The sequence below is a fragment of the Acanthochromis polyacanthus genome, chromosome 7 (assembly GCF_021347895.1).
Source record: "Acanthochromis polyacanthus isolate Apoly-LR-REF ecotype Palm Island chromosome 7, KAUST_Apoly_ChrSc, whole genome shotgun sequence".
NCBI classification, from domain to species: domain Eukaryota; kingdom Metazoa; phylum Chordata; class Actinopteri; family Pomacentridae; genus Acanthochromis; species Acanthochromis polyacanthus.
Genome location: NC_067119.1, coordinates 10155908 through 10169516, shown reverse-complemented (window position 1 = coordinate 10169516; position 13609 = coordinate 10155908). Strand labels below are relative to the sequence as shown.

At 41.1% G+C, this 13609-nt stretch overlaps 1 protein-coding gene across 2 annotated transcripts in view; it reads left to right on the top strand.

The window, feature by feature from the left end:
- The first annotated feature begins 3019 nt into the window (after positions 1-3019).
- LOC110960453 (metal transporter CNNM4) overlaps positions 3020-13609 on the top strand; it is a 59887-nt gene continuing 49297 nt past the window's right edge. The window contains exon 1 of one of the 2 annotated variants that reach the window (XM_051950911.1): positions 3020-4457. In XM_051950911.1, the coding sequence (XP_051806871.1) occupies positions 3065-4457 (1393 nt within the window). In that variant the 5' untranslated portion in view covers positions 3020-3064. The remainder of the gene's footprint in view (positions 4458-13609) is intronic. The other variant, XM_022207699.2, reaches the window with a different exon arrangement.

Sequence of the window (13609 nt, the reverse complement as noted above, 5' to 3'; positions counted from 1 at the left end):
ACAAATCAAGTGAGAAGTAGTCATTTTTTCATTGACTTCTATGCAGTGTGGCTTCTTTGTGCAAACAGAGGTTTTGCCCCCTGCTGGCTGTTAGAATAAATACACTTTCATGGTTCCAGCTTTAAATACTGGCATTTGCTGCTTCTATTTTTAGATATTCTAAATGCATTTTACACAGACATTTTGCTGATAGTTTTGAATTTTTATTTTACACATCATATCACTGTTTTGTAAGACAAAAAAAATCACCATATTGAAAAAAAAGTTAATTGGCTGCAGTCCCATAAAGCAAATATAATGAGCCACAAGATCCTGCTTTTACATAAATACATGACTTATAACAATTTAATCATATAATATATAACACTATAACAGTCTCCTGCATTGGGCAACTTTAATTTTCATAATTAAAGTATGTCTTGCTGATCATAGTTCTTTACTCTGACTTAATGAACATTTTGAATGGATTTTACTTGTGATTTCATCTTTCACTGTTTATTTTCTGCTTCAGTAAATGATCTGAGTACTTTGTTCTGCTAACGTTTACTTCAAACACTGACATCTGTAATGCCGAACGGATAACTGTGCTTGTACTGACCTCTGCAGGTTAGAGCGTACAGAGTTTTCCCGTCCACCGGCAGCCAAATCAGCATCAGTAAAGATTGGCTTGAGATGTTCACAGAGAAAGAAAGAAAGAAAGAAAGAGAGAAAGAAAGAAAGAACGAATAGAGTTAACCCTCAGAGGTTTAAAGAGGATACTGTTGGGTACAAGCACAGAAAGTGACACCAAACAAACCATCTGATTGGAGAGCACTGACACTCTTTAAACAACAGAAATTATATCACAAAATCTTGTCCAGCTTTTCAGATAATGTAATTTCCTTTTCACAACATCTTTGAATTTACCACTAAATATCCCCTTGAACCGAGTAGGATGTTGTATATGACACAACTGGCAAAAATATTTAGTTGCCAAAATTGTAAAAATGTAACAATAATAAAAAAAAATTTCCACGTATCAGCTGGGCTTAAACACGAGTATCTCACAGATATAGACCCATTAAGATGGTATTTGTGGCCAGTGCAAGTTTGACCGAATAATTCTTAAATCAAAAATAGTAATTTGATGATTTTGGGAATATTGCAGGTAGTAAAACTGAAGGCCGAACAATCAGTAGACACATTCTGAACATGTATTAATACACTTTTTTCTGCACTGAAAAGTCACAATGTTTGCTGTGACGAGTGAAAAGCTTTTGGATCATGTCAGTCCACCAAGATGTGGTAAACAATGAAATGTTTTACTGGTAAAAAAAAAAATAACCTGTTGATTGTGGTTCATTAGTTACTCTGAGATAGTTATTTTGGATATTTGAATTTTATGGAATGTGATGCTTAAATATGCAGTTGAGACATTATCAAATGAAATGTGTGCTAATTTGCCACACATTTCCATTCATAATTTGTGTTTTTTAAACATATATTGTCACCTATCATACAAGTTAGAAAAATTGATTTGCAGTCAGATGCAGTGTCATTTTAACAGAACTGCATTCAGTTTAGTGACTTCATGCTGTTGTTTTCTCATCAGAGGTTGAATGCTAATTACAGCTTTGCTTTTATGCATTTCAAGTTACTGCGTTCAGTACAGAATTGTATTCGCCATGTACAGCATTTAAAGTTGGGCTGATTTCTGTTTGATTACCATCTCTTTCAGTCTGTTAGGGTGCACTGTCAACAATTTCACCACAAGATGGTGCTCTGCTCTCAGAAATACTTTTATGCTCACCACAATGAAAACAAGGCATTTCCATAAAAATTGACTTTTGAGACATTGTTTTATTCACCCTGATAGTTCATTATATTTCAGTCTTTTGAACTAATATTTTATAGCTGTTTTTCCTCAAACATGAGGAGTGTACATCTCAAGCAGTTGCAGGCAATGAGTACTCAGATCATAGTCTTCCCTCTTTCTCTTGTCTACAATTCTACAATTTCAGTTAGCAGACGCTTTTGTCCAAAGCGACGTACAACACAAGCAAGAATTCAGACATAAGGAGAAACCTTTAGTAAGTGCAAAAAGTGCATCCACCAAAGGTCTGTCTTTCTGCATCAAATGTTCAGTCTTTTTGCCCAAGTCATGGGACAGGGATGACAGTATGACGGCTGGGAGGCTGGTGTCTCCTTCCTGGCTGCCTTGTCTGTGTTTCTGCTTTGTCACAGTTACACAGCTGGCTTCAAATAGTCCCATATTTTTCACCACACTAGAGCCTTATTATAAGTCACAATCAGAAGCCACAGAAAATGCAAAAAGCATAGTCTTTCAGTGGAAAAACAATCATCTCCCTTCATCACCCAGTTGTCTGTTCCCAAAAGCAGTCATCATCAGGGCCATACGAATTAGAATTTAATTATGTCTTTGTCACAATATTCTTTACCCAGTTTTCTAAAATATATAAGTCACATTTGAGTTTGATTGGCTTTGCTGATGTTGCATGTCAGCACAGTCTCTTATCAGCATTTAGATCTTAACCTGATATGTCAGAAAAGAAACCACAGTCTATTTTTTTCCAATAATGAGTCACATCAAATAGTACCTAAATGTAAATTTATTTGGTATATTTCTTCTGTAGAAAACAAATTAATTTGTTTCTATACCGAGTTTCAGATTTTTCACTTAAAAAACTGTCAAGGATGTTAATAAATAACTATCATTTTTTATGAATAAACGAGTTTGTAATTATTTGTAAAAATACATCATAATGCTGTCTTGAAAAATACTGCATACACAATATTAGAAATGCAAATAAATAAATCCTTCCTGTGTTTCTGATGTCAACAACAAACAATGAAAAGCATGAGTGAAATTTAGAACTTCACTCGGTCGACCTTAACAGCAAACCATCAGTCAACCTTAAAAATTAGAGCTGGCGGAGCCCCGACGAAGTTTATGTGTGACGTATCTCCAGCTTATTGGCTAAATGTTTGTATGCAAATTAAGGGGCAGGTCTGGGGAAAGGAGTAGGTGACGTCAGTTCCCCCGTTGGCAGAGAGCGACACAAACATGGCGATAGACTCGAGTGGACGGAGGTTCACGCTAACTTTATTCGTGTTTTATTGTGTTTTTGCGGGCAGCCAGACCGAGGCGGCGGTTTCGGAGTCGAGAAGCGCCACTCGGATACTCGGCATGAGGCTGGAGAGGAGCGACAAACCCGCTTCGACCACCGAGACGGGGGTTATTCAGGTGACCGAGGACAGCAACATCTTCTTCAGGTTCTACGGGCTCCACTTGTTCCCAAACAGCTCGGATCTCATCAGGTTCATGGAACTGGACTCCAGTGGCCAAGAGGACGATGGTACAGGCTTCAATAGGACTTGTCCCGAACACACGAAGGATATAGCGGTGCATGGGCCCATGGTGGTGAGTAACCAGAACACCTCCGGAGTGGTCAGCCTCAGCATCAAGCAGCTTCGTAAGAGCGAAGTGGCAAAAGTGTTCGGCGTGTGCGTCCGCGACACGCAGCAGCAGAAGTGGTACCTGCTGGACGACAAGGACGGCAGACTACTGGTGGTGGAGGAGAAGAAGCCCATGTTGCCCATTTGGCTGCAGGTGATCCTCATCTCCTTCCTGCTGGTGCTGTCCGGCATGTTCAGCGGGCTCAACCTGGGGTTGATGGCGCTGGACCCGATGGAGCTGCGCATCGTCCAGAGCTGCGGCACCGAGAAGGAGAAGAAGTACGCGCGGAAGATCGAGCCCATTCGCAGGAAAGGCAACTACCTGCTGTGCTCACTGCTCCTGGGGAACGTCCTGGTCAACACCACCCTCACCATCCTGCTAGACGACTTGATCGGCTCGGGGCTGGGCGCAGTGGTGGCTTCCACCATCGGCATCGTGATCTTTGGTGAGATCGTCCCCCAGGCGCTGTGCTCCAGGCATGGTCTGGCAGTCGGAGCCAACACCATCCTGGTCACCAAGTTGTTCATGCTGTTGACATTCCCCCTCTCCTGGCCCATCAGCAAGATCCTGGACTGCGTGCTGGGCCAGGAGATCGGCACCGTGTACAACCGGGAGAAGCTGGTGGAGATGTTAAAGGTCACAGAGCCCTACAATGACCTAGTGAAAGAGGAGCTCAACATGATCCAAGGGGCTCTGGAGCTCAGGACCAAAACAGTGGAGGATGTCATGACCCCAATCAACAACTGCTTCATGATCCACAGCGACGCTGTGCTGGACTTCAACACCATGTCTGAGATCATGGAGAGCGGATACACCAGGATACCAGTGTACGAAGATGAGCGTTCCAACATCGTGGACATCCTCTACGTCAAAGACCTGGCCTTCGTGGACCCGGACGACTGCACCACCCTGAAGACCATCACCAAGTTCTACAACCACCCAGTCCACTTTGTGTTCCATGACACCAAGCTGGACTCCATGCTGGAGGAGTTCAAGAAAGGTTTGTGGAAATGTTATGGTTTGAACCTCAGTTTTATGGTTGTCCAAAGCCAGGTAAGGTGGATTTGTGTCGACAGAGTCAGAGGCTGGCTGTGATGTTGTATCATTTTGTTTAGGCTTTAACATTTTGCGACTTCTGTTCCTCTTTATTAGTACCTTATTTCTTTCATGTGGCCGTGACTCCATGATCTTATCAATGAACAGTGTGTTCAGTCAGGTTTAGTGAGAAGTTAGGCAATGTTTAAACAATGAGGTTTTACTGACAGGTGACAAATGAATGGAAAATCCAACGAAAACTGTTTTAGTCAGGTGTTGGGCCACCATGCGCTGACAAAACAGCTTAAGTCTCTGGAGCTCACCTGAAGGGACAGAATCAGACTCTTTCAAAACATATTCTTTCTTTAGGTGTTTTCAAGATTATAATGGAGACACTGTTTAAAATTTTGGTCCAAATTTTCCCACAGATGTTGAGTTTGACTGAGAGCTGGTGATTGTGAAGACCACATTGGTGTGTGTGATTCAAATCATTTTTATTAAACCCTTCAGGGACCTCTTACAGATGGAACTATTGTTCCCATGTAAGCGACCACTCCCATCAGGAGAGAAGTGTGTCTTCGTAGGAGAACGGTGATCACTCAGTGCAACTTTTTATTGATTTGCACTGACTCTGTCCTCTAAATGGCCAAGTGAAGCCAAACATTGCCAGGCCAACATATCAATTTATCATCAGTCTGTTGCTGAGCTTGACCTATGTGTAAAGTAAACCCAGCAGTAGTAGAAACTTTTATCTGGGGAATGAGTGATTTATCCTGCCTGCAACAGAGCAAAGAGCACTCTCAAAATAGCTGGTAGATACACTGACTGTCACTACTGTGTGCTTCAAATATTTAGTTTGAAGACAGCCTCCTTTTTGTCTTCACTGTTCAATAAAAAAATATTAGTTCTAGTGGCAGAGATTCTCCAAGTCAATCAATTTTCCAGATTTGTTATTTATTGTATTTTGCCTAAAGAAACTCCTGTTAAAACCATCAATGAGAAAGTAGCTGGATTTCCTACTAAAAACAGGAACTTTAGTGTTGCTAAACCAAATCTGTGCGTCAGACAAAAATGGCTCCGCTGAGAACTGCTGTTGAGTCTTTATCAGATATCAAATGTGACCTGCAGGTTTGTGTTTACAGATGTCAAAACACTTCCCAGGTTTTCATCTGTTTTGCCTCACACACACACACTCATGCACTCACACACTCTCTCTGAGGAGGATGTCCATACACTGACGCCATCTCCCGCAGGGGTATATTTTCCCTTTCTCAGGCATCTCAAGGTCACAGATATAGACACACACTGACTTGCTGTGTCTATATCATGGCAGAGTGAGGAGTGACTGTTTCCCCTTCTGTCTCTGTAGAAGTATCAGTGTGAGACGCAGCAACGGAGGCAAAAAAATTCACTGAACTTTCGCCAGATGAATCCCAGCAGAATACTTGCTTCCTGCTCACCACTGCTTCTGTTAATTAGAGCCGCTGTAGTGGCGCATGGTGCTGCTACTGCTGTGTGACATTTGGCCAAGAAAGGGCTCTGCGGCTCATCTGAGGGGGCTTGGCTGGCGAGGTGGGAGGCTTTGGCAACAAGCTTGAAGTGCCTACTCACACACATAAATCCGGCTGAACGGAGAGTTAAAACCAATCTACACTGGCTGAAAGTTTAGCAGAGATTTACTGTAAGTAGCTATGAGACTATACACTCAGATTGCCGTGTGTAAAATCTTGAGTTGGAAGCTCTCCACACCTCAGCTTAATAATGAACAACATGTTTAGCTGTAGATACGACTTGTGAATCATTTGCTTTTTAACCAGATATCAAGTACAATTACATTGCTGCAACAACTGGATGGTAAGATTACTGCGGTGTGATTAGTGTTATATTTGATGGAGCCTCAGCTGAATGTTTGCTGCTTCCCTTTGAAAAGCTTTGGGCAATGCAGCTGCTTGATGGCATCCTGTGATGTGATGTTATGTGTGGTGGGGGCGTCAGGATCTGCTTCTTAGCCTTCTAACGGAAATATGAAGGTCAAAAAATTTAAGTAAACAGCTTTTAGATTAAGGCAGTCAACCGAAATGTGTTCAACGATTAAAGGTCTTACATGCATCAGATATTTAGTAGAAATAGCAAAAGTATAAATTCATCTGAACTCATATGTTGTTCATGGTTTACCTTTCTGTGCCTGTTCTAGGGCTTCAGTTATTAAAAGTGAATATTTTAAATCTGCAGGTAGTAAAACAGTGTTTTTGTGTCGAGGAGTAAAATTTTGAGGTGAATCAATGATCCAAATATGCAAAATGCACTTATTTAAGGCTTAAAATGTGATTGTCTGACATGAGAAGGGTGTAAATGCAGAATCTTCATATTTACACTAAGAAACAACTTAAATTCATGTCTATAGGTTCAAATGGAGCCTCATATTTAGAGGAGAGATGCACGACTTACAGCGTTTACATGATCACTGTGGGGTTGATGTGTATCTGTGGTCTCATTGCTGGTTTCATGTGAAAACAGATGCCAGCTATTTCCTGCCATTAATCGTCTGCATTTATATTTGATGACTAAGGCTGCACAGCATGAAAAAAAAAAACTGGCATTGAGATTTTATGCAATATGGAAAAATACAGGACTTTTCACCAGATAACTTGAATAATTGTATTTGGAAAGAATTAGCCATTATAGAATGATTGGGATGATTTTGTAGATGAGTACATCTGCATAGAAAATAATAAATAATTCCCAAAACAAAGCAGAAAAAATCTGGATTGCATTCAAATCAGACCTGTCATACAGAGGTTTGTGGTGCTGATTTTATTTTTGTTTAGTTGTGTTGCGTTAAGTGACTACAAGGATTACGAGGAAGGAGATACCTGTTGCCGGTCAGCACCATCCTTTCTGTAGCTGAAGTGTCTCCATATAACTTGGATTGCATTTCTTTTCTCAACTAAATCTTCTTTTCTAGTTTTTCCCTCCTTTTCCTCGCTCATTTTACCTTGTACGTGTAGCCTCCATGCCAACAAGGTTCATCTCTTGTGAATAAACTTAGAGAAAACAACTTACTGTGCTCGAGAATGCTAAAATCTGAATCCACTGACAAAAACCTGAAAACTGTACAAGTTCTATTTTTATGCCAGGCACCAAAAGAACCTTAATTTGACCCATTTCGCTTTGAACTTCAAGCAACGTGAGCATTGCGGATGCACACATCACAATGTCGATGCTACAGCGAAGCTCTGCTATTGACTATCTAGTAGGTTTTTGCTTGAGAAATCCTCTGACACATAAGACAGGCAGGAAGTGTCTGTTTAGATTAAACAGAACGATCAGACTCGATTAGCTGCAGCCGCTAAAGCTCGACCGGAAGATCAGCCATAAAAGCTTTAAATTGAAATCTAACAAATACATGGCAGCTGCTTGCTGACAGTGATCGATGGATAAACTTTCGATACTGCCATCTCTAAGCGCTCAGGTAGTGGCGGATTGCGTTGATGAGGTTGTGAACAGGCTTGATTTCCTGCCGACCCCCTGCTTCTCTTCTGACCTGACTCCCTGCCAGCATCTCAAGTTCCTCTCACTTGCTGCTTGGCATCAGTTACCACGGCGATGGCATCCAGCTGTGTCTGTGTGTGCACAATAAACTCCAAATGATCAAATCCACTCAGTTTTGGTTTTATACTGTTGACTTTAGAGGAACAAGATGAGCTCTGGATTGATAGTAAAGATAATAACCAACAGCTGCTGCATATAGTTCTTCTGTGTGTCTGTGTGTGTATGTCAAGTATAAATAACAGGCTTCTAAGTCAACGTGCTGTGACCTTTCAGAAGGACTGCAACGTGACCTTATTAGAAGAGATACAATTTTGATGAGTGTCATCACAGGAAATAGCAGCAGACATAAACGTGGTGTATATTATGGAAACTAGTGCTGAGATTCACTAAAATGGCTCGGCCCTCTTAAAAATAATTAACAGAAAGTGCTAAGAAAATATAGACAGCGCCCGTTTGTGCCTCTGGTGTTGTCATTGCTGCTTAGGAGGTTAAACTTAATGCACGCCGGGCATCGGGCATAATTTAGAAAACACACAAACACAAGTGAACCGTGAAGTCACTGGAGGCGCACGGCACTCTGTCAACACACTGTCACATGCTGTACCCTCAGGTTTGGCTTATATTGGACCACATGTTGACCCTCAGGGCTCAGTCTTCACTTTGATTATACAAGTATATGCATATATTAGTGAAAAAAAACACAAGAATATCTTTCTTTGTGTTGCTAATCTTCTTTTCTGTACTTGTGTTCGCTGTTTTCTTTCATACGGATAGACAAAATGGATAATTTTAGGTTGTTGTTTTATACCCGAGTGATTATTTTTGTTATTAAATGTAAAAATAACATCAAACTGAACTCACAGGTAATGGATATTTATAAGCTAACATTGTAGTCTTTGCTTTGTGGTGCATTCAGTGGTTATGTAACTCTCTACACATGGATCAATTACGAAACACATTTGATTTTACTGTTTTATTGAGATTTTTTTTACCATCCTGTGTGAATGTCCTTCATATTTTGTGCACATTTCTCCTTCTTTTCTGTAAAAACTGTGATTTCTTACTGATTTTCTGGAGAAAAATGACACCTGTTTTGCTTTAACTGAGTTCTACGTTGGATGCTATAATTAGAGAAAACATATGATTCATTGATTGGGTGTGAGCGAGTAGGCAGGCGGTCGGGACTCGAAGACTAAACATAATGTAGTAGTTTAACACTGTGAGCCCTTCAGGAAATGAAGCAGCTCGTGTTTTGTTTGTGGTTGTCAGGAGCGTCTACATTGTCTGCAGTTTATCTGTGTCTGGGCACTTATCTGGCCACCCCACCCAGCCTCCAGGATCCCGTTTTATGCACTACGGTTTAATGACCGTTTGTCTGTTAGGCAGCCAGAGCTCCAAAACAGATTAAAATGAGATTTAGTGGACCAACAAGTGGTTAGATTCTAGTGTGTGTTAAGGATTTTTCAAAAACACTACTGCATGTTGACAGATAAGAACTATAGAAACGTTTTTGCAGGTTTTCTCTCTTTTCTATCAGTGTAAATTGTGGTAATTTGGACTGTTAGTTGGACAGAATAAGCAAATCATGGCTATAGAAATTTAAAATGGTGAGTCTTCAGTAGTTTCTGGCAACTTATATGCTAAATAATTACGACAGAATCAGGATGCAGCTAAAAGTTCATTGTTAAAAACTAAAAATAATTTCTCTGGAGGTAATATTTTGGTATTTTTCTCATAAATTGCTGCATTTTTTTGGCCTTTCTTCGGCTTTTTTATTGATAGGCATAGTGAAGGAGAGACAGGAAATGAGGGGAGAAGAGTCGGGGGAAGACATGCAGAAAAAGGGCCATGAGGGGGAATCAAACCCGGGCCGCTGCGTTGGGACCAGCCCCTGTATATGGGTCGCCCGCTTAACCCGCTGAGCTATACAGGCACCCCAATTCAAATCATGTACTGTCCATATATGATTCTTTGCATGTATACTGCTTTCCAGATTGCATACTTTTCCATTTATTTTAAGTACATACTGCAGCTAACCTTATAACATACTGTTTTGTGCAGTATACATACATTTGGGAAGTACTACTCCTTGATTATAACTGGCCTTAAACTTTCACCGTTGCAGCGTGTAAATGAAAATGTGCTGTCGTCTTTATGTGCACTCCTGGCAGTGCAAGCTTGTTCGCACTCACGTGGGACACCGTGACACACGTGATGTAACTGTGCAAAGGATTGTGGGTCAGAATGGCCAGAAAAGCTTGCTGATTTGCATACTTCAAAATCCAACCAGATATAGTAGAACATCCAGGTATTTTTTAGCGCGCTGCGTTTGACATTGTGTTGTGCTAGCTCCTTTTCTGGCATGCTAGCAAGTATGCTAATATGGATATTGGAACGCATGCTTGTTTTTTAATATGCACATTTAGTCAAGCTGTGGTTCTGTGCTACACTTGAACACATAAGAGCAAGACGAACAACTCCTGTGTTCATCGTGTGTGGCTGAACAACAGAAAAACGTAAAAAAAATACACAAATGCAACAAAATGTGCATGGAGTTGGTGTGAACGGCAAGTTCAGACAGCTCGACCTCTAATTTTGAGCTGCACGTGGACCCTTGCAGACTTTAGGCAGAAGATGACATTTGCATCACGCGGACACATGACCCACGATGCATTGCGAAGCCCTTGGTGGTGCGTGTTGCTTATTTTCTCCCAACCCTTCCTTTGTTTCTTCCTTTATTTGATCATACCTTAACTATTCACTTTGTTATGAGTTCTGACATGTTGGCCTCGGCGACCTTTGTATTCTGCTCAAACACACAGGCCCTTAGACGCTGTTCTAAGCCTTAATGCGACCTGTGACACTCCCTGCTCACAGACACACACATACATTTGCACAGCCATACATCGGAGGACATTCATTAACTACGTTCCCTCCTCAGCCCCTTGTTCGAACTCGAAATCTGAGCTAACCTGAATATGTAACCCGCATGACCGTGACTCTTTAAGAGGACGGTGACGGGCAATATTTATGTTTTTCATAAAAGAACACTGAGTTTTACGGCTTTGAGTAAAAGATTACCCAATGTCAGGCTGATAGTGCTGTCATTGAGCAAACCTGAGACTCCACTCCTCGTTTTGTGTGATGGGTGTGTCTCTCTGTCGCTCTGCCCTCCCCTGTTTCTGTCTCAGCCCATCTGTCCTTGTTTTTTTTTTGTTTGCTGAGACTCTCAGGGGGAAGAATAGCTTCAGTTACCCGTGGTAGCGACTGTACGTGCTAAAACGTGCAAGTCAGAAAAACCCACAGGTTGGTAGAAAGCGGTTAGCAGGTTATGCAACAACTGCAACTTTCAAATTAGAGCTGGAGGTATGCCAGGGAAATGAAAATGTGAGAGGACTGATAGCTAAACGCTCTGAAAACATTGTCCCTCCTAAATTATTCATTAGAAGCTGTTTAGGAGTACATTTGAAGCATGAAATGGGACATTCAGTTGCAGAGTCATGCTTTGTTTATGACTTGTTAAAGATTCAGGATTTATGAGGACTTTTCTCCATATTTGCTCATCGGTTTTGTATATGTGTGTCTGACTGGCCTGTTGATATTCACAAGATGATCAATACTCTACATGCATCACTGAGCTTTGTATATATATTTTGTATGTATGTTGAATATATTTTGTCAATCCTCTAAGCCTTTGCGGTCATTTTATGAGACGTTATGCTCAAATGATTATGGAGACCAGCTGATTTGTCCGGTGACCTCTCCTGGTTTATATTCGTAGGTGGCACCTCTGGATGTTCTTTTGCCTGAAGAAGAGTGTTTATGCTGCAAACATCAACCATCAGGTGGTTATTTAGTAAAGGTTTTTGGGAATATATCTATACTAGTTTGCGGATTATATTTTTCCAGAGAGATATCACATGTTTTTGTCCAGCAACTAGAACATATCACTGGAATGTGTGTGATTTTTGTGTTCTTTTGTTCCTAATTTATCCTCGATTTTTACTTTTTTACACGTTTGGCTTCTGTGTGGCAGTGTGTGAAAAATTAAAAGCTACATGTGTTTAAACTTCGTCCAGTTTTGACCGGAAACTCATGAAATCTGGTTTACAAATCAGATCTGTATACCCCAACTAAAATTCATCTGTGCTTTGTTGTAGCGATAGACCAGTTGACCAGCCAGCCCATTATTCGTGTGGTTTAAATGTCATTTAATGTCATAATAGACATCAGCTGATCATCTGGTAAATGATAAAAGGTCTGCCCACGCATCTGAAGACTGAAAATAGCACATTTAAGTTAGCCTAGCCGCGCTAGACAACCCACCGCAATGAATTTAATTCTCTGCCAGGGTGGGTCTAGTTACCCTCCATAAGGCTCGAGGCTGGATTCTCGTAAAACTGACCGGACGAATCACCATGAAGTGTAGAGTCAGAAGGCGGGCGTAACTAAGTGACGACAGAGGCGCGACGATTCTGACAGAAACAACCTTAAACAACTAGCCTAGCCGCGCTAGACAACACACGGCAACGAATTTAATTCTCTGCCAGGGTCGACAACAAAAACGACAACAGTCGTTGAGCTCCATTAGCACCGACTCTGAATAATCTTTCTGTTAACATGTCTGTAATATACTTGAGCTTCACCCATTGACTTTATAAATAAGGCTTCACCGAACTACCGCATCCTCGATTTCCGGCGCTCTAGGAGCCTATTCGTTGCGCTGATTGGTTGTATACCTACCCAATTGCTGCAGAGTGATTTGATAGACAGCCTTTTAGCCCGCCTCCCTCCCTGTCGAGCGTGCCTAGACTCTTGCGTCTTCAGAGCATGGGTCTAGCACGGCTAGGCTACATTTAAGTATGAATTAAGTGAAAATTAGCAGGGAACTTAACAAAAGAGGTACTAAAATGGAGCATTTAGCCACTGCACAGAGAGATTTTGTGTTATTAAATCAGCTAAGATAAACTGTTAGGAACATTACATGACACTATATGCTTATTGCAACATCAGATATCAACGTGTTTAACAGATCAATTTGAGGAGACACTACTATATGATGATGATGAATGCTGTTGTTGAATGTAAAATGTGATGTTACAAATCTGAAGTAAGATGCGACAGAACTTTATTACTTGTGAAGGGAATTCTTTAGCCAGATATTGCCCTGGAAAAATTACAGTATCATGAGAATAAATGCTGTCCCTGATAGAATAGTGATAACACAACATTTACATTAGTAGAAGTAGAAATAGTGAGCCAAAATCTAAGTTTGAATAGAAAATGCAAGAATATGTGGCATCGGCTGCCCTCCTCTCAGCCACTAAACCCATTTTGATTGAGCACTACTTTGTTAACGACCGTGCCAGACAAGTGTGGAAATGGTTCTACTTCCATTTTATTGTGCCTCTTCTGTGCACTGACAAACTGTTGGATCCTTAGTCATCGCCAGATTTTTTGAACCGGCGCTCTACAAGATGAGTTTTGTTGTAATGTGTGGTACTCAGCACTGTGAAAAAACCTTTTATAATGTCTTCTGTGGCTGTGGAGAGGTTTCCTGAGTTT